The following is a 22250-nucleotide window of genomic DNA, read 5'->3' on the forward strand; positions in this document are numbered from 1 at the left end:
CTCTGACTTATTTTTTTTTTTATTTTATTTATTTATTTGAGAGAGAGAGAGAGAGAGAGATCACAAGGAGGCAGAGAGGCAGGCAGAGAGAGAGGAGGAAGCAGGCTCCTTGCTGAGCAGAGAGCATGATGTGGGGCTCGATCCCAGGACCCTGAGATCATGACCTGAGCTGAAGGCAGAGGCTTAACCCACTGAGCCACTCACGCACCCCATCTCTAACTTATTTTGCTCAGCATTATATACTCTGGATCCATCCATGTTGTTCCAACTGGCAAGATTTCATTCTTTTTAATGTTTGAATAGTATTCCATTGTGTATGTGTGTGCATGCGTGCACACCCCCCCATCTTTATCCATTCATCTGTGAATGGACACTTGGGTTGCTTCCATAGTCTGTCTATTGTAAATAATGCTGCAATTATAAAAAATAAACACAAGGCTTTTGCCCTTTGAATTCATGTTTTTTGTATTCTTTGGGTAAATATCCAGTAGTGTGATTCCTCAGTCATAGGGCAGTTCTATTTTTAACTTTTAAAAAAAAAAGATTTTATCTATTTACTTGACAGAGAGAGAGAGAGAGAGAGAGAGAGAGAGGACAAACAAGTGGGGGAGCAGTAGGCAGAGGGAGACGAAGAAGCTGAGCCTGATATGGGGCTCGATCCCAGGACCCTGAGACCATGACCTGAGCCAAAGGCAGACTCAATGAACTGAGCCACCCAGGTGCCCCTATTTTTTTTTTTTAAGATTTTATTTATTGGGGCGCCTGGGTGGCTCAGTGGATTAAAGCCTCTGCCTTCGGCTCAGGTCATGATCCCAGGGTCCTGGGATCGAGCCCCACATCGGGCTCTCTGCTCAGCAGGGAGCCTGCTTCCTCCTCTTTCTCTGTCTGCCTCTCTGCCTACTTGTGATCTCTGTCTGTCAAATAAATAAATAAAATCTTAAAAAAAAAGATTTTATTTATTTATTTGTCAGAGAGAGAGAGCACAAGCAGGCTGAGTGGCAGGCAGAGGCAGAGAGAGAAGCAGGCTCCCCATTGAGCGAGGAGTCTGATGTGGGACTTGATCCCAGGACTCTGGGATCATGACCTGAGCTGAAGGCAGCCACTTAACTGACTGAGCCACCCAGGTGTCCCCCTTTATTTTTAACTTTTGAGGAAACTCCATACTGTCTTCAACAGTGGCTGCACCAGTTTGCATTCCCACCAAGAGTGCACAAGGGTTCTTTTTTTCTACAACCTTGCCAATATGTTTCTTGTGCTGTTGATTTAGCCATTCTGAAGGTGTGAGGTAGTACCTCATTATGGTTTTGACTTGCATTTCCCTGATGTTGAGTGATGCTAAGCATCTTTTCATGTCACTGTTGGCCATGTGTAGGTCTTCTGTGGAGAAATGTCTGTTCCTGTCTTCTGCCTATTTTTTAATCAGAGTATTTGTTTTTTGGGTGTTGAGTTGTATAAGTTCTTTATGTATTCTAGATAGTAACCCCTTATTGGATACATCATTTGCAAATGTCTCCTCCCATTTAGTAGGCTTTTAGTTTTGTTGGTTGTTTCCTTTGCTGCACAGAAGCTTTTTATTTTGATGTGGTCCCAACAATTTTTGCTTTTGTTTCCGTTGCTTAGATGGACACTTACATGAAGATGTTGCTATAGCTAATGTCAGAGAAATTACTGCTTATGTTCTCTTCAAGGATTTTTATGGTTTCAGGTCTCATAATTAGGTCCTTAATCCATTTTAAGCTTATTTTTGTGTACGGTGTTAGAAAGTGGTCCAGTTTCACTCTTTTGCATGTTACTGTCCAGTTTTCCCAACATCATTTATTGAAAAGACTTTTTTCCCATTGCATATTCTTGCCTCCTTTATTGAAAATTGACCATATAAATGTGAGTTTATGTCTGCGTTTTCTATTCTATTCCACTGACCTATGTGTCTATTTTTGTGCCAGTCCACACTGTATTGACCACTAGAGCTTTGTAATACAAACTGAGAGTCCAGATTTGTGATGCCTCTAGCTTTGCTTTTCTTTTTCAATACTGCTTTGGCTATTTGGTTCTCTTCTGGTTCCAAACAAATTTTAGAATTGTTTGTTCTAGTTCTGTGAAAAATGCTATTGGTGTTTTGATAGGGATTGCTTTAAATGTGTAGATTGCCATGGGTAATATAAACATTTTAACAGTATTTGTTTTTCCAATCTATGAGCATGCATTGTCTTTCCATTTTCTTTTCACTTTTTAAAGTAGGCTCCACACCCAGCATGGAGCCCAATGTGAGGCTTGAACTCACAACCCTGAGATCAAGACCTGAGCTGCGATTGAGTTTTGGACACTTAACCAACTGAGCCAACCAGGAGACCTTGTCTTTCCATTTCTTTGTGTCATCTTCTATTTCTTCCATCAGTATTTTATAGTTTTCAGAGTATAGGTCCTTCGAACTCTTTGGTTAGATTTATTCCTAACTACTACTATTTTTGGTACAATTGTAAATGGGATTGTCTTTTTGTTTTTCTTAATTTCTTTCTGCTACTTTAAGGGGAGAACATGAGCAAGGAGAAGGGCAAATGGAGAGGGAGAGAGAAAGTCCTAAGCAGACTATAAGCTGAGTGCAGCACCCAACATAGGACTTTATCCCACAAATGTGAGAACATGACTTGAGCCAAAATCAAGAATCAGATGCATAACAGACTGAGACACTCGGTTGCCCCTTACTCCTTTAAATGTTTAGTAGAATTCACCTGAAAGCTGTCTGGTCCTTGGCTTTTCTTTGTTTTTTGGGAGTTTTTTGATCAGATTCAATTTCATAAGCAGTCTGTTCAAATTTTCTATTTCTTTCTGTGTCAGTTTGGTAGGTTATATGTTTCTAGGAATTCATCCATTTCTTCGAGGTTGTCCAATGTGTTGGCATATAATTTTTCTTAGTATTTTCCCACAATTATTTGTATTTCTGTGGTATTGGTTATTATTTCTCCTCTTTCTTTTGTGATATTGTTTGAGTCCTTTCTCTCTCTCTTTTTTTCTGGATGAATCTGGCTAGAGGTTTATCAATTTTGTTGATTTTTTTTGAAGAAACAGTTCCTGGTTTCATTAATCTGTTCTATTCTTTTTTTTAGTTTCTCTTTCATTTGCTTCTGCTCTAATCTTTAATATTTCCTTTTGCTGGTTTTGGGTTTTGTTTGTTCTTTTTTGAGCTCCAAAGGTGTAAGGTTAGGTTGTTTATTTGAGATTTCTCTTGCTTTTTGTGGTAGGTCTGTATTGCTCTAAACTTGCCTCCTGGAACAGCTTCTTTGCTGCATCCCAAAGATTTTGGACTGTTGTGTTTTCATTTTCATTTCTCTCTGTATACGTTTTGATTTCTTGGCTGATCCTTCATTGTTTAGTAGCATGTTATTTAACCTCCATGTATTTGTGATGTTTATAGTTTTTTTTCATATGGTTGATTTCTAGTTTCATAGTGTTGTGGTCAGAAAAGATGTATATGACTTCAATCTTTTTAAATTTGTTGACACTTGTTTTGTGTCTTGATATGTGATCTATTCTAGAGAATGTTCCATGTGCACTTGAAATGAATGTGTATTCATTCCACTGTTTTAGGATGGAATGTCCTTAATATATCTGTTAAATCCATCTGGTCCAATATGTCATTCAAAGCCACTGTTTTCTTGTCGATTTTCTGTTTGTTTCCATTGATTTAAGTGTTACCTATTCTCTTTTATAAATTCTCCACATTATAGCCTGAGTGATTTTTTTTAAAAACATAGGTCTGAAATAACAATAAGAACAACACTATTTATGGAGTCCTTATTAATGAGCCAAGCACTGTTTTAAGCATTTGTGTACTAATCTATTCCCTGTTTAATCACCATTGTTCCTTTCTAGCTTTGGTTGCTCTTTTTTTGGGGTTGGGGTGGCACGAGGTGTCTGTGACCAAATTTATCCCTGAGGCCCAGCACAGTTGGGATCAAGGCCCATGGATCACAGTGTTTCTGTGGCAGCCTTTTGGGCCAGTGCCAGCCATGGGATGGGCGGGCACTGAATTTGACATAGCTGCGGTGTTTTGTTTTGTTAAATCTATAAAAAATTTTTCAAATTTCTTAGCAAGGTATTCATGAACTTGACTCCAGCAATAATTGTCTTCTCTTTAAACATTAGCTTCATTGAGATAGAATTCACATACAATTCACCCAGTGAAAGTGTACAACTCAATGGTTTTTAGTATATTCAGGGTTGCGTAACCATCACCATGTATTTTCATCACCCAAAAAAGAAACCCTATACCTATCAGCAATCACTCCACATTTCCTCCACTCCCCCAAACCCTCAACCCAAACCTCCTAGCTCTAGGCTACTGCTAATCTACTTTCTGATTCTGTAGATTTGCCTAATCTGAATAATTCATATAAATGGAATAACCACCATATAGAGTCTTTTGTGACTGGCTTCTTCCATTTAGCATGTTTTTAAACTTCACCCGTGCTATAGTATATATCAGTAATTCATTCCTTCTCATGGTTGAATAATTCTCCATTATGTAGAGATAACACATGTTGTTTTTCTATACATCAGATGATGCACATTTTGGTTGTTTCCATTTTTAAGTCATAAGGAACAATGCTACTAACAAACACTCATGTACAGGTTTTGTGTAGACATATGATTTTACTGTTCTTGGGTATATACCTAGAAGCGGAATTATTGGATCATATGATTTCTCTATGTTTAACCTTTTAAAAGGAAGTGCCAGACTGTTTTACAAAGCAGCTGCACCATTTTAAAATCCCATCCCTGGGTGGTTCAGTCATTGGGTGTCTGCCCTTGGTTCAGGTCATGATCCCAGGGTCCTGGGATTGAGCCCCCCATCGGGCTCCCTACTCAGCGGGAAGCCCGTTTCTCCCTCTCCCACTCCCTCTGCTTGTGTTCCCTTTCTCACTGTCTCTCTCTCTGTCAAAAAAAGAAATAAAATCTTTAAAAATAAATAAATACATAAATAGATAAATACATTTAAAAAATCCCACCAACCATGTATGAGGGTTCTGGTTTCTCCACATTCTCCCAACACTTGTGATATTTGTCTTTTTGATTACAGTTATTGTAGTGGGTGTGAAGTGGTATCTCATTATGGATTTCATTTACATTCTCCTAATGGTTAATGATGTTAAGTATCTTTTCATGTGCTTACTGATAATTTGTATATCTTCTTTGGATGTTTTCAGATCTTCTTTGGATGTCTATTCAGATCATTTGTCTTTTTTTTTTTTTTTTAAGATTTTATTTATTTAAGGGAGACAGAGCGAGAGTAAGTGAGCATGAGCACAGGGCGGTGGGGAGGAAGGGGAGAAGCCAGCTCCCTACTGAGCAGGGAGCCCAACTGGGGCTTGATCCAGGACCCTGGGATCATGACCCAAGCTGGAGGCAGAGGCTTAACCCACTGAGCCACCCAGGCACCCCTTTTGGTCCATGCTTAATTGGATTATTTGCTTTTTATTACTGAATTATAGGAATTCTTTATATATATATATATATATATATATATATATATATATATATATATGAATTCTTTATATATTCTGGATATGTCTCATCATATCTATAGGTTGCCTTTTTATTTTCTTAATTATGGCATGAAAGTTTTTAATTTTATAAATCCAATTTACTTTTTCTTTTGTTGCTTCTGCTTTTTGTCTCTTATGTAAGGAATCATTTGCGTAATCTAAGGTCATGAAGATTTACTCCTGTTTTCTTCCTTTGAGAGAATGGAATATGCTCTAGCCCCGTTATCCATATGCATGTCTATGGTTGACGTGGTGAAGCATCTGGATGGGCTAGTTGCTCTTTATAAAATATCCCGGTTCCTACATTTGGAAAGGGAAAGATCTCAGACAGCTGATGACTGATTTCAGGGATAAACGTTAAACGTTAAAGGCCTCTAAGGAAAAGAGAACAGCATCCTTTCCACTGAAGCTACCCTTCTGATAGCAGTAAAAGTTCTAGTTTCCATCTTATAAAAAAAAAATTTGCTTTCATAGGATCCTGGAGTTTCCAGTGGTTGTGACAGAACAAAGCTATTTCCCTGTCTCTAGTTTCTTCCTCCAATAAAGTAAAGAGAGATGACAAACCAGTTAGCAGACTTTCAACTCTATTTTTTCCCATCAAAAATTCACTCACCTCTCAGAAGAGGAGAAATTAAGTTCCTTTGATGAGGTGTGACCAAGTTGTTCTGGGGTCCATCTTGCAATGCTGCTGGGGAACGCAGAGGCGGGGAAGGAAAAGGGGCGATATATTGGGTTCTGTAGAAACAATGAGAAAAATGGTATGCCTGTCACCACAAATCCTTTTGGAACAAAGAAGTACAAATAAGTCTGTAAATTTGTGTTTAAAAAATTTATTGTATGCAGATAAATATAATTTGCTGGGTATTTTCTGCGTTGAATGCTGTACTAAGCAATTTACATGCATTTTCTTATTTGAACTTCACAATAATCTTACAAGACAGGTACTATTATTATTCCCATTTTATATACCTATAAAATGCTATTAGATTACTTTTTAGTTGCTTTATTTGTATTTTGGCTCTTCCAGCTAGTTTGTGAACTCCTGACTGGATATCATTTTACCTTACATGTGAAGTGGTATTTCTTACCTCATGACTACAGGGCTAACGTGAAGAAAAGACCTTCTTACACAGTGACTGTTTAACTCTTTGTCACTTTCTCACGCAGTCATGCATGAGAGAGATGCCCACCCTGCCAGAACCTGGGCCAGGCATGCATGAAAACAGAAATGAAAAAAAACCCAAAACAACCCTAGAATCTTTGTTTTGATAGAGCTCCCTCATCTGGGACAGTCTGGAAAATTCTTTCTTTTATAGTTAAACTCCCTGAAAGAGTATCTGTTCTTACTATCACTGATTCCCCTCTTTCCATTCCCTCTCTTTTTATTTTTTCTATAAGACAGAACAATGATTTTATTTGACAGTTAAAAAAATATTTATTTTTAAAAGATTTTATTTATTTGTCCGAGAGAGAGAGAGAGAGAGAGCACAAGCAGGGAGAGCAACAGGTAGAAGGAGAAGGAGGCTTTCCACTGAGCAAGAAACTTGATGAGGAATTCGATCCTAGGACCCCAGGATCATGACCTGAGGTGAAGGCAGATGCTTAACTGACTGAGCCACCCAGGCATCCCAAAACGTTTTATTTAAATTCAATTAATTTAACGTATAATGTATTACTGATTTCAGAAGTAGAGGTCAGTGATTCATCAGTTTATATAATACCCAGTGCTCATTATATCATGTGCCCTCCTTAATGTCCATTACCCATTTATCCCATCTCCCCTCTCCCTTCCCCTCCAGCAACCCTCAATTTGTTTCCTATGATTAAGAGTCTCTTATAGTTTGTCTCCCTCTCTGGTTTCATCTTATCTTTTTTTCCTCTCTTCCCCTATGATCCTCTGTTTTGTTAGAACAATGATTTTAGGGACGCCTAGGTGGCTCAGTCAGTTAAGCATCTGCCTTCGGCTCAGATCATGATCCCAGGGTCCTGGGATTGAGTCCAGCATCAGGCTCCTTGCTCAGCAGGGAGCCTCCTTCTCTCTCTGCCTCTGCTGCTCCCCATGCTTGTGTGCTTTCTCTCTCTCTCTCTCGGAAAAATAAATAAAACCTTAAAAGAAAGAAAGAACAAGGATTTTAATGTAACAGAGTTTTTAAAAAGTTTAACCAATGTGGTTTCAAACTCCATGCTGCAATTAATCTTATTTTATTTAAAAATTAAGATACAGCCATTTGTGACAACACGGATGGACCCAGAGGGTATGATGCTACGTGAAGTAAGAGAAAAAGACAAATACCCTATGATTTCACTTGTTTGTGGAGTCTAAAAAACAAAACAAATTAATAAAGAAAAAAGCAGAAACAGACCCATAAATACAGAGAACAGACTGATGGTTGCTAGAGGGGAGGGGGATGAGCAAAATCAGTGAAGTAGGTAGGAGATACAGGCTTCCAGTTATGGAATAAATAAGTCATGGGAATAAAAGGCACATCACAGAGAATGCAGGCAATGGTATTGTAATAGCACTGTATGATGACAGATGGTGGCTGCACTTGTGAGCATAGCATGACATATAAACTTGTCCAATCACTGTGTTGTACACCTGATACCAATGTAACCCGGTGTGTCAACTACACTCAAGTAGAAACATTTTTTTCAATTGAGATACAGTCAGTGTATTATAAAGTTCATCCTTTGAAATTGTTCAATTCAGTGGTTTTTAATATATTCAGAATTGTATGTCTGTCACCATTGTGTAATTCTACTTTGTCACCACTGTGTAATTTTTATCACCCTAAACAGGTCATGAGGTCATTATGAGACACAAATACATAATGTGTTTTGTAAGCTGCAAAGCACCAAACACATGTAAAGGATCTTCTTACAGATTTGGCTCAGTAGAACGCTTACTGGTTAAGACCGTGAATCAGCATACATACCAGCAATCCTGGGGTCTGTACCCCACGTCTTGATTGTCTTTCTTCTTTCAAGTGCATCAAACTCTCCAGAGGGGAGATAGCAACTTTTATCTGCCCCTGACACTCTCCACTGAAGTCTGTGATGTTGTACCAGCCACAGACAAACTGGAAGCCAGAAAGAAGTGGGGAGAGGTCCACTGAGGCAAAGCCAATCACCCTCTCCTCATCTGTGGGGGAAAGAGAAGAACTGGGTAGTGTGGCTGGGCAGGTCTTGGCACTGACATTAGAGGCTGCACACAGAGAAGCTGAATCAGGGGACTGTAGGGGGTGTGTGTGGGGGCTCAAGTGATTCCAAAATCAACACTGAAGACAGATAATGAGAATGAGAGAGAGAGCCTGCTTTCACTACCAGGATTTCCCTTTTTGTATGGCAGGGAAAAGCTAGCAGAGTTGAGTTTTATTCTCTTGATATAGGCAACTGGAAAACAACCTTAAACAGTGGATATTTCTTTTCCCTACATTATCATGTCTCAGTGATTTTCCTCAGGGCAGTGGGTCTTGAAAGAAATCATTTGAAAGACCATCACCCTTGGAATTATGAGGGATTTGCATTTTCCCATTCACATTTGTCTGTATTTTTCAATTTTCTGTAATGTACATATGTATTTTATTTAATTAAGAACAAAAGTGATACGAATCACAAAAGAAAGACAAAGAACCCCCTGGAAAACCAGTACATGGTGCAAAATAAGAGCTTGGACTCAGGTTTGTAACAGGGCTGCCCTTAGTGAGTAAGAAGACCCCTTGTTGGTTGGATAAGCAACCATGCAATGGCCTTTGTTCTCAGACTCATTGCTTCTTGTTCCTCACTTCTGACATGGAAGTAGCTGGAGAACAGGCTCCTCTCCTTCCACACGTTCTTTTTTGTATGGGCTATATTCCCTATAATGAATATCAAAGGCTGACTACCAAACGTGGACACCATTCTCAGTTTTCAATTTGCTAAATAAGTCAAGGAATGCAAATTTCTAAGAGGAGTGGTCATTAGTTTTCCCAGTTTCTTGTACATTCCGCTGGTGACACTGAACTCATTACACACTAACATTTGTTTGGACTGTTTTCTCTTCTTTAGCCTTGGACCTACCTAAAAGCTAAGACCAAATATCATTCGCTTTATGTTTCCTACACTCTTCATTCTGGCATAAATCTTCCCCCATCACGAGGAAGTTGATAAACAACCACTGAGAACACAAATGAACTGCCAATGTAGAGTGGGACAAGGAAGCAGTGCACAACAGCTAATCTGAGTGTGGCTTTGATTTGAAAACACATTACTTTAACACCCCAAACCTCAAGTCTCATATACACAATGAGAAGGACTGAACCACATTTAAGATCCTCTTCAACTTGGACAGTCTTTAAGAGTCTATGAACGTTTGACATTGTGTTCCTCAGAGTAGAGTCAAGTAATTCTTACGCAATGGGAGTGAAGAATGATGGCTAGAACCATTAATTTGCACTCCAAAGATTTTTTTTTTATAGCTTTGCAAAGAAAAATAATCTTGTTTTATTTGGTTACCCACCCATAACCTATTCTTGGTAGATTGTAACTTTAGGTAACAGGTTGAGGGTTTTTCCTAACACTACATCTTAAACATACCTGAGGAGAAATCAGGCTAAGTTGATCACTGAGAAAAACAATAGCTTTGAAGAGCTCAGTTTAATATCATATTTAGTGGGACAACCTATCATTCTTTCTTTGCAGTTCTATGTTCTCATGATCTCAAACTTACTTCATACTTTCTTTACTTCAGACTCTTGTATTTGCTGTTGCCTCTGACTATACTCTGTCATGCCCCTTCATTTCTCAGCTGAAGTATGCTCCAGGAAGCCTTCTCTGACATTGTCAATCTGAGTTAGATATTCCCTGCCTGTATTTGCCTAATCATACTATCTTCTAATTGTTTATCTCCACCCCCCCCCAACCCCACCTGCCACCGGGGGACACAAGCTCCATGAGGGTAAAGACCATGTATGCCTTATTTTACCTTTGAATCCCTAGCACTTAAGCATAGTGCCTATCACAGAGTAGGAACTCAAATATTTATTGAATATATTTATTGTTTGCATAGCTAATGCTGTGTGGAAAGGCTGGAGTTAAGGGAAGAGAGGCATTTACCTCCACTAAGAGACAGAGTTAGGTAAGTATGGTCAGTTGGGTCTAGGCATTTTCCCCATCTCCATTTACAACAGGGTTTTACAGGATTCTCTAGTGGTCTTGGAAGATAGGGAATTTTGTTCTTCTCTATACCAAATAGCCCTAACACAGTACCTGACACATAGTAGGCATAATAAAAATAGCTCCATTTATTAAGCACCAATTATGTGCCAAACATAATCTCTAATCTTTATAAAAATCCTGTAGGACAGGTACTATTGTCCTAATTTCATTATTAAGAAAACAATGGCTCAAAGAGGTAAAGTGTTTTGGCTTAGGTCATATAAATTGTGAATGGCAAAACCAAAATTTGAATCCAGGTCTGTATTAAGACCGAAATTATTATTTTTTTTTGCCTTGTTATAGTAATAGCTGAACTGAGGCAAACCCTAGTCTGCCTGATAATCTGTGGGGAGTACTTTAGAGAAAAGAGAAGAATAGAATGCCAGGCAGGAGGGTGAAGCCTAGTTAAATACAGCAGGAATTCCTTATGTTGATTCAGAGAAAATGGATTTATGATCAGTTCTGCCACATTTACGACATTAGGTGGGGGTGGGGGACATGATAAGTGAATCCAAGGCAGGAGCATGGGACAAATCATTGAAATTGGATTCACAGCATGATTTCCAAACAGAAGCACTAGAGGAGAGACAGGTAAGTCTATTTCCTTTACACACTGACTACTCTCTGGTCTTTATTAGGTTCTGGGGTTAGCTGTGAAACTTATCACTGGCAAATAAAAACTGTAAGTCTGTAGACTCAAAACAACTGAGGGTTTAGAAACTAGGCCCTAGCAAGAATGTTAAAGAAGCTAGGTTTATAGGAGGGATTTAATTAAGACAAATTTTTCTAATTATAGAAGCTGTGAGATAGCTGGATGTCCTCATTCACTCACTTTCCCCATCCAATGTTACTAGCATGGTGAAGTACAAATGGTGAAGGCTGTATAGCCAGTCAGAACTGGGTTCAAATCCTGACTCCACTGATTAATAAGTATATAACCTTCTAATTTCTTTGGGCCTGAGCTGTTACATTTAACAATGAATGAATTAGGGGCACCTGGGTGGCTCAGTGGGTTAAAGCCTCTGCCTTCGGCTCAGGTCATGAACTCAGGGTCCTGGGATCGAGCCCCATATCGGGCTCTCTGCTCAGCGGGGAGCCTGCTCCCCCCCCCCCCGCCGCCTACTTGTGCTCTCTCGCTCTCTCTGTCAAATAAATAAATAAAATCTTAAAAAAAAGAATTAAAAAAATTGAATGAATTATGTTTTTACACTGTAGGATTAGAAATGTTTGTAAAGCTCTCAGCACACTGTCATTCACTAATAACAATAAAAACAGATGGTTTTATCAAGTATCAGACACTCATTTAATTCTCCCACTGACGTAGGTACTATTATTCCTATTTTATAAATAAAGAAACTGAAGCAAAGAGAAATTAAGTCATTCACCCAAGGTCATACTACTTTGTAAGGGGTAAGAACTGGTATCTGAATCCCAGAGTGTAGCTTTAGAGTTTGTGCTCTTGATGTTGCTGGATTACGCTTGTTAATAATGGTAGCTGAATAAAACTAGGTTCAAGGATCATGATGTCAACACCTCTTAGAGGCTCTTGAAACAAGACTCTAGTTTTGTGTATAGCTTAAAAATGCTGGGGTCTTAGTTAATAAGCCAACAGAAGGTACAACATCATACAGGGGGTTGAAATCCCTTGTGTATGGCAGGCTGTACGCTGTGACTGATGAGATATAATTGGAAAGGTGAAATGTACTTGGACTTCTGCGCTAAGCTGAAAGTCAAACAAAATGACATGACTTCTAAGGATTTAAATTTCCTGGGAGACTAATGTGGCCTTCTGTGAGATTCCCTCTAACACACATATGCGTCCCTGCATCACAAGTGCCATGGTTATGGTTTCACTTGGTTAAAAAAGGAAAGGATTGGAAACTGTCAACAGGATGTGAGCTTATTTTCAGACAGATATTCACAGAATAGAGTTCATACCTCCTTTATGCCAAACTTTGAAGACCAGAGTTTGTTGAGGGTCCAAAAGAAGCTCTTTTGATAGCCTATTAAGAAAAACATCCACCAAAAATTAATGGTGTAGGAAGCATCTGCCATATGAAACTTAGATTTGAAGAGCATCTTGTAGTTTGCAAAGCACTTTCCTAACATTTTCATTTCAACTTCATGGTCATCTCCGAGGATATAGTTTTACTTTCACAGGTAAAATGAGGGATGGAAGCTCAGAGAGAAGTAACTTGCCAAGACTTGAAATCAGGCTCCCCTGATGCAGTACTTTGCCACCTGATGGTATCTGCCACATTCAAACTCTCTTTCTCAGGATGAGAGGGAGTGTGAAGAGCGAGCTCCTCAAGATGTAAGGAACAGTTTTACTGGAGCAGAGCAGAGATTCTTTTTATTTAATGTGGAAAACAGAATGGTAAGAAGGGTGAAGAGGGGAAAAACAACATCCACCGAGTGCCTACTATGGGCCAGGCACAGTGCCTAGTATCTCATATATGTGCAATCTGCACAGAAGCCTAGACATTGGCATTATTATCCCTGCTTTACAGATGATAGAAGTGGGCTCAGAGAGGTGAAGTGACTTGCTCAAGGTCACATGAGAATCAGTAAGTGGCAGGTGTGGACTTAAAGCTTAGTTTGCTTAATTCTAAAAGCCACATTCTACAGAGGTAAGGCACCAAAATAAGAAAGTATCCATTTTCATATCAGAAAAGAAGTTGATATGGAGTTCAATAAACACTTCTAACACATTTTATTTAAGAAATGACTTATACCATTTTAAATTACAAAGATTTGGAAAGTTCCACACCAGGTGCCATTGCTTTAGGAGGAAATCCAGGGAAAACTAAGAGATTTAATTTCCTTCCCTAGATACCCCTAGGGAACTGAAGAGAACCCACTTCAAGACAACAGGAGGCACTGTGATAAAATGAAATAAGTACTGTGTCAAAAATCTGAATTCTACTTGGTGTTCAGAATACCCACCTCTGCATTCCAGCTCTGTTATGGTTACATGAGTGACCCTGGAGACGCAAACATTTTGAGCCCTGGCTTTCTTACCTGTTAAACGGGTTATTTTCTACCTATAAGGTTGCTAGGAGCATTAAATGAAATAATTTTGTGATAAAGCAATTGTGAACAGAACCTTTACTCATTTTTCTTCTCTTCTTTCCTCTGCTACCAACAGACTATGTAACCTCCCTGGTCTACAGTCTTAAATTTGAAGTGAGGGGATAAAATTAGGAGACCGTCAATGTCCCTTTGTCAAGTTCAAAATGTTACGCTCTGAATGAATAAATCACCTTCAATTAGAAGCTTAGCCCTCTAGCCTCCTCCCTTTTAAGGCAGATTTGATATTTTAGATCAAGTACCCGGCCATAATGGCGAGAATTTCTATGATTTCCAGTAGTCACCATAGATAGTACTGAGTTGCCACTGTAGTTCTAGCTCCTGACTCGGGTTGGCCTCTCAAATTTCAAAACACTGGAGTGTGAACAACTGCTGGGCTCAATTAGGTATGGAAACACTGTGAGAAAGCAGCAGATCAGACACCATGTGGTATGGCTAGTGTTGGTGGACAAGTGAGAAACCTTATAAAAGGTGATGCAGGGGGGCGCCTGGGTGGCTCAGTGGGTTAAGCCGCTGCCTTCGGCTCAGGTCATGATCTCAGGGTCCTGGGATCGAGTCCCACATCGGTCTCTCTGCTCAGCGGGGAGCCTGCTTCCCTTCCTCTCTCTCTGCCTGCCTCTCTGCCTACTTGTGATCTCTCTCTGTCAAATAAATAAATAAAATCTTTAAAAAAAAAAAGGTGATGCAGGATAAAGATAATGGTAAGTTGTTATACTAGAACTCACACTTTCAATGACGATGAAACAGATGTAATGAAAAAAAGGGAGGACAAGCACTGGGCCTGAATGTCGGCCCCTGACCTCTGAACTGCACTGTAGCATGACCGACAGGGCTCCACCTCCAATTCTTTGAGTCTTCCAAAGGAGATCTAACATTTGTGGAGCACCTGCTCTGTACCATGAGGTCATTTTTCTAAATGTCACCTAATTTGGACCTCACAATAACCCTGTAAAAATTAACTCCACTTTGCAGATGAGGAATCTGAGGCTCAGAGATACAACTTAATTTGTTCACACAGCTAGTAAATGAGATAGGGCTGGAGGCCAGGTCTCTCTAAGTGCAAAGCCCAGGCTCTTTCCAATGCAGCAGAAATCTTTTTCAAGGATGTACAATCCACAGCCTTTCCTGAAATTAGTTTGCTATATCTTCTTCCCCCAAATAAATTGTGTACATTCTTCAGTACTCAGCTGAATTATCTTATTTAAAATAAAAAGCTTTCCCTGATCTTCTAGGTTAATCTAAATTATCTTTCTGAGGCACTAGAATCATTTTTTTGCTACTTTTTCAGCACTTGTCACATTCTAATGTATATTTTCCCAGGTAGACCATGAGTAGTGCAATTGCAGGGACTGTTTTAATCATCTTTAATTCCCAGTCTCTAGAACAGAGTGGGGCATCTAAGTGGTTTTCACTGAATAATTTTTGAGTTGTACTGAGCTCAAAAAGAGTTAAAAAAAAAAATACCGCAGTAAGATCTTTAAACCACTACTAACTGTGAATTCATAAGCACCAGGATTAAATAACTGCTTGATAAGAAAAGCATTTTCCAGGTCTGCTTAATATTGTTCCCTCTGTTATATCCCTTGATCTGAGTTTGTCTCCTGGAACAAAAAGGAGATTCTGGAAAGCTGATGGGATATCATAAAATCAAACCTTGACTGCTGTTGAAAATTCCAGATGGGGGAATCTGTGTTTTCAACCACGTGGGTGTAGATAGGAGATGGATCATCAGCCGTTGCAAAGGATACACAACAACTGGGTATCAATACTTTCCGTTCTGTCAAGGGACTCCCTGAAATAGAACACAGTGGAATGACTGACTTTAGGGTGTCAGAAAGAACGTGCTAGAAGCCTCCCATTATACAGGTATAAGCAGGACCATTTCTAGCCTTCTCGTACCTTTAGGTCTTTGCTTGAGCTATTATTCTCTGTATCTGAAGTGTTTCTAGTGTCCTTTCTGCTACTAAAACTGTCCTTTCAAGGCTCAGTTCATAAATATTCCCCAGTGAGGGATCACTCCTCTCATCCCTGTATACCTTGCGGGATGATGGAAAATACTGAATTGAGAAGCAAAAGTAGAACTGCAAAACGCCCTAGACTCAGGAGTCACACAATCAATGATCAGCTCTGCGGTACATGTTTTATGGGACTTCAGGCAAGGCCGCTCTAGGCCACAGTAAGGCAACCAGGCAATAGAGAGGTAAAGTGGCTTGCTCACTGCACATCTGGCTAACTAGCGTCTGTAAGACCCAGCCAGGTTTCCTGAGTTTCCAGGGTTTTTCTACTGCAATAGGTCTAATTAACTATTGGGTTAAGAGCTCCCCCTCTGGCCTGGAATGAATCCATGGTAACTTTTCCCTCAAGTGATGCCCAAATTTGCATATTGACAAAAACTTAGTCCGGTTCCATTAAAGGAACATTAACTGACACTTTTCTCTGTGTCACACACACGTGCCCAGAGGAGTCAGGTTTGATTCCTGATTGGAGACAGACACACACAATTAAAATAAGAGAAAGCACAGGGAGCTTTGGGAACCCAAACCGTGCCTGAGTAGGTAAAAGAGAACCTCTAAAGACTGATGATACCGTAGATAATTTTGGTTTTTACTAAGTATAACTTAGATTAACTTAGATTAACCTAAATAATTTTACCTCTTTGTTCCTCAGTGCCTTATTCGTAAGACAGGGCTGGAGACACTTGTCATGTCTAGTGTAAGAATACAACTCTAACAAGTACTCAAGGTGACTCATAAAGAAAGGGTCTTCAGAGGTTTCTCTAACAAAAATATTCAAGAAGCTCTTATTTTCAGAACCAGGACCACAATGGGGATCACAGAAAGTTCAAAACTCCTTCAGATTTAAGCTCTGCTGAGGGCAAAACTCATAATTCAGGACTGTTTGGAGATCTTCTGCATGCAACCTTGTATGCAAAATGATTTTCACAAGAGCTTGGCAAATTATGGCTGACTCAGAGAGTGTGGCATGAGTTGCCCTCAGCTACATGTTCTCAGATGATAAGAGTTGAAGAGAATCTGAGAGATGAACTTGTATGAGCATCACTTTTATAGCTGCGGAGAAGGGAAATGGGTTTGCTCAGTCACAAAGCAAGTTCATGGCTTAGCTAAGGTCAGAACCCAGTCCACTGACTCCCATTCCAGAACTACCTCTATCATATCATCATTTGGAAGGCACATTTCAGAGAGATGATGTGCAGGTCTGTATTCTCAGGACCAAACACAGGGCCTGAAAGACATATAAACTTCGTGGGAGGAAAGACTATATGGATCTATCACTGAGGGTGGGAATCAGGGAGACAACAGAGACCTCTGAAAGTCAGATATCCACCCTGATGAGTGTTCAGCCCTGGATAACAGAAAGAGGCCAAAGAACAGGTGATTTATAGATTTGTGATTTATAATTCATATTAGAAATTTTAGAGGTATTAAGTATCATATTCACAAACAAGAGGACATTATTTCCTGCATCAGGAAGATGAGGGTGCTGTGGCAGAGAAATAAACAACACAGTTCCAATAATACACAGCTAGTGGAGAGACACATTTCCAGCCATTTTCAGTGCAGAGTAATATATGATATGAAGGAGGAAAACTGTGTGGGAGTAGGGGTGGTGGTATGGGGGAGACTGGGGAACCTAGAGTGAGGTTTTGTGCTAAGAGAGGTAGTCAGTAGGCTTCATAGTGATGGTGTCACCTTAGTCCACTCTCAAAAGATGAATAAGTTTGTTGAAAAGGAGAGAAAAAGGCATTCTAGGAAGAGAAAGGAGCAGATCAAAGGCTTGGTAGTAAGAGAGAGAAAAGGGCTTTGGCAAAATGCAAATTGTGGAATTAAGATATGGTGAAAGATGAGGCTGAAAAGACTGATGAGGTCACATGGGAGGAACTCTGTGTGCTGTCACTGAGAGTGTGGGGGAAACAAAGCCAATAACAGTAAAGTATTTTCAGTTGAGAGAGATCGTATTTGTGGACCAGAATATAACCTCAGGAGCAGAATGAAAAAGATATTGGAAGAGAATACTGGAAGCAGCAACCATTGAGAGGGCTATCCCATTTGTGCAAGTTTCTGAGGCTTGAGCAGGCAAGGTAGCACTAAGAATAGAGAAAAGGTGACAGAAATTTTGTGCAAGAGGCTGTGGTCCTATACCATATATCTGGACACAGTGGAACTTGGTAAGTATTTGTTGAATAATCTATTAATCCCTGTGACTTATCCCCTGTTAAGTTCTCCATAAGCAACTCTCCTATAGGAGAGACAAAGTAGGAAACGAGAGGAGGTATTAAGGAGAAGGCAGCATTGGACTGAGGCCTCAGGGTCATCCACTTCCTTATTTAACAAATATTTCCGGCTTATTATGTGTCAGATACAGTTCTAGGTGTTAAGAATTTAGTGTTAATAAACAAAACAATAATCCCTGTTTCTGTAGGACTCATATTCTTCTAGGAAGGACAGAAAATAAACAAAACACATTGTTAAAGGCTACAGACAAAAAGAAAGCAGGAAAGAGGGATAGAAAATGTTGGGGAGGAGCTAGAAATTTTAGATGGGTAGCCAGGGAAAGCCTTGTGAGACAAAATCATTTCACTAAAGACATGCAAGATGTTAGGAATATTCCAAGCAGAGGAATATCAGATCCAAAGGTCCTAAGACAGGAGTCTGTTTGAAATTTCAGAAAAAGCAAAGAGGAGCCAGCATGTTTGGTACAGGGTAAATTGGGGGAAGGGCAGGATGCCAGCTGGAGCTTAGTAGCTGGGGAAAAGGAGAAAGGAATCCAGGCTAAGAAAGGTGTGTGAGCAAAGGCCCAGGGAATGGCTTGTCGTTTGTGGTGGTAGGAAAGCAAAGGAAGCCACGCACTACTGGAGGAAATCACCATTTTGCCATTCTTAGCCACTCTAAGATCATGTCAGTTAGTCTCAGTTGAGCCCTTGGTTGAGCTCAGCAATCTTCTTACCATGATTCTCACAGCTCCCTTGCAATGACCAGCCAAAGAGGATCAATTGCTATTGTGATCCCTGATGCACTCCCTGAGCAAGCCCAGAACATACACTTTCCCACTTTAATACCTTTGTTTAAGTTGAAATATCCACCTGGAGTTTCATCCCCACCTTCCTGAAATCCTATTTGTTCTAAAAGCTTCTCCTGATTTCTCAGACATCTCACATCTCTCTGTTCTAAACTCTCTAAACACTACATATTGTAGTGCCCTTTGGGCCTTCAGAACACTTTGCTTTATATATCCTTAACCATGTGGCTGCTAACCTTCTCAATGGGGTAATCAGCTCTTGGAGGACAGAAGCCATGTGTCATTTGCTCCATCCTCTCTGTATTTGGCATCGGCCCTGCAGGGACCCTGCAAGCCCAGGGCTAGGTGTGCAATATATACCCACCCTGGACTAGAGTGACTGGTAAACACAGTGTAGACAGGATTAACTGGCAAACACAGCCATATTTCATACCTGAAAGGCAGAATGGTATACAGGAAAAGAGCACTGGCTTCAGATCCAGATATAGCTGGAATCAAATCCTGGCTTTCCAGAGCTTATTAACTGTGTAACTCATGTCACTTTACCTTTTTGAGCTTTATAAAATGGGCAGGTACTATAATCTAGTCATACCATCATTGCACTTGTGGTAAGGATGAAATGGCATTTAATGCACAAAAATGAGAATAAAACTTGGTACAAGGAGATGCTCAATAAATTATTATCAAATTACTTTGCCAAGTCATATTTTAAAAATGTACTTAATGTTCTTCCCGTAAGAAGCCTGAAGGGAGCTCTGAAAATGATTTGCTATATACTTGGCCCAGAAAAGCCTACAAAATCACATGAATCGGGAGGTTCAAATCTTCGTGCTGACTTTAAAAACACAGGTGGAACTGCCCACGCCATCAAGGGTATGCATATCTGAAAAGCTACCAAGTATGTGAAGGATGTCACTGTGCAGAAGCAACACGTGCCATCCTTCACTCCAATGGTGGAGTTGGTAGGTGTGCCCAGGCCAAACAGTGGGGTTGGACACAAGGTCAGTGGCCCAAGAAGAGTGCTGAAGTTTTACTGCATAGGCTTCAAAATGCAGAGTATTGCTGAACTTAAGGATTTAGATGTAGGGCACCTGGGTGGCTCAGTTGATTACGTGGCTGCCTTCAGCTCAGATCATAATCCCTGGGTCCTGGGATCGAGTCCCCCATCAGTCCCCCACTGCCAGCAGAGAGTCTGCTTCTCCTTCTCCCTCTGCCCTTCCTTCTACCCCCACTTGTGCTCTCTCCCTCTCTGCCTCAAATAAATAATAAAATCTGACCAAAAAAAAAAAAAAAAAAAAAAAAAGAAAGAAAAGAGTTTAGATGTAGACTCTCTGGTCATGGAGCACATCCAGTGAACAAAGGCCCCAAGATGCAGCAGAGAACTGACAGGGCTCGTGGTTGGATGAACCCACACATGACTCTCCCTGCCACACGGAGAAGATCTTTACTGAAAAGAGCAGATTGATTCTAAACTAGAAGAGGAAGTTGCACAGAAAAAAACAATATCCAGAAGAAACTGAAGAAAAACTTATGGCCTGGGAGTAAATTCTGCATAAAGTAAATGCAAATAAAAGTAAAAACAGAAAAAAAAAAAGTAACTTGCTGTCTAATGGAAAAGTTACAAGTATATTTGCATTGCTTTGTATTTGTACTTTTGCAATACGGGGATTCCCCCTAAAATGGAATGTAAACCCTATCTTTGCTATTTTAAATTCTATTTTATGCAATAACAATGAAACAGAACAATCCTTGCAAAAAATAAAACTTTTTCGTGCTTTCCTTAAATTCATTCATCTATTGATTTTTCTCTTTTAAAAAATTCAGTTTTGGGCACCTGGGTGGCTCAGTGGATTAAAGCCTCTGTCTTCGGCTCAGGTCATCATCCCAGGGTCCTAGGATCGAGCCCCGCATCAGGCTCTCTGCTCAGCAGGGAGCCTGATTCCCTTCCTCTCTACCTACTTGTGATCTCTGTCAAATAAATAAATAAAATATTTAAAACAAATTCAGTTTTTATACATTATAGTTGTCAAAAATAGCCTGCTTTGGTGGGTCAATAAAAGAAAATTATTTCCCAGTTTTGTGACTCATATGGGATCTCATTATCTGTAATAAAGTACAGCAAGGGCTGTACTTGGGGAAGACTTTGTCCTGAGATAAAACATTTCAAGGTTTCAAAGACAATGAGAAGGATAAGAGAACCTCAGAGGTCATTATAGCAGCTTATACTCATGGGAATAATGTCTGTTGGTGGTGTGTACAGAGAGAAATGAAATGAAAGGTAAGCAACAGTTACCATGGAGTGAATTTTGTTTCTGTTCCAACATAGCACAGATTGAGAGAGGCCAACACAGAGATGATAGGAGCTAAGTATGGAGGCCAAACGAAAAGATGTATATTGAAACCTGAGCTCACAGGGCTTTGGTTATCTGGCTCACACAGCCATCACACATCTCAGAATTGTTAATTCCAACCATTTATAGATGAGAAATTCAAGACAGAGGGAGACAATAACTTGCCAAAGTCACACACATACAACTTACTGGCTGGGAATACATATTTGAGGGTATTTCTACTGGAATGTAAGCTCCACATGGGTATGATTTTTAGCTATTTTGTTCACTACTTTATGTCCAGCACTATACACTATGGTAAAGAGGGCAAAAAGTGCTGGGAGAGCAAACAGGAGAGCGGCCTTTATGTTAGGGAAACTGATAAACATCGAGTCTTAATAGAGGAGTTGGAATTAGCCAGGGAAAAGAGAAGGGTGATGGCAAAGAGAAAGTTTTAGGAGCAATTACAAGGCTGAATAAAGACTAAGGTAAGGGTTCCTTGTGCCATGGACACATGGATACATGGCTGTCTGGTGAGGTCGCTGGGCCTCTTCTTCTTAACAGTGTGTGTATGATCAGTATGTGTGAGTTTTTTCCCTTTTCTTTTTTTTTAGAGAGGGAGAGAAGGAGGGAGAGGGGCAGAGGTAGAGGAATCTTCAGCAGGCTCCACACTGTGTGGAGCTTGATGTGGGTTTCGATCTCATGACCCTGCGATCATGAACTGAGCTGAAATCAAGAGTTGGATGCTTAACAGACTGAGCCACCCATGCACCCCAACGTCTGTGTGTTTTAAAGATTTTATTTATTTATTTTGGCGGGGGAGAGGCAGATGGAGAGGGAGAAGCAGGCTCCCCAATGAGCAGAAGAAAGCCCGATGTGGGCCTGGATTCAAGGACCCCAGGATCATGACCTGAGCCAAAGGCAGACATTTAACTGACTGAGCCGTCCAGGTGCCGCTCTGTGTGTTTTTTAAGATGCATAATGTAAGATACACAGGATTACGTAAAAATAAAATTATATTAGCATTATTATCAAAATGCTAAAAAAGCAGTGA

The 22250-nt window shown here is 40.0% G+C and overlaps 1 protein-coding gene across 5 annotated transcripts in view; it reads right to left on the reverse strand.

Annotated features, from left to right (window-relative positions):
- LOC111159580 (C2 calcium dependent domain containing 3) overlaps positions 1–22250 on the reverse strand; it is a 153319-nt gene that overhangs the window by 28795 nt on the left and 102274 nt on the right. For all 5 annotated transcript variants that reach the window (XM_022522112.1, XM_022522115.1, XM_022522111.1 and 2 more), the window contains exons 25-28: positions 15483–15621; positions 12678–12742; positions 8480–8685; positions 6157–6278 (exon numbers count right to left, since the gene is read on the reverse strand). In XM_022522112.1, the coding sequence (XP_022377820.1) occupies positions 6157–6278; positions 8480–8685; positions 12678–12742; positions 15483–15621 (532 nt within the window). The remainder of the gene's footprint in view (positions 1–6156; positions 6279–8479; positions 8686–12677; positions 12743–15482; positions 15622–22250) is intronic.

This window comes from Enhydra lutris, unplaced genomic scaffold, assembly GCF_002288905.1.
Source record: "Enhydra lutris kenyoni isolate GAN:26980312 unplaced genomic scaffold, ASM228890v2 scaffoldscaffold68, whole genome shotgun sequence".
In the NCBI taxonomy this organism is placed as follows: Eukaryota; Metazoa; Chordata; class Mammalia; order Carnivora; family Mustelidae; genus Enhydra; species Enhydra lutris.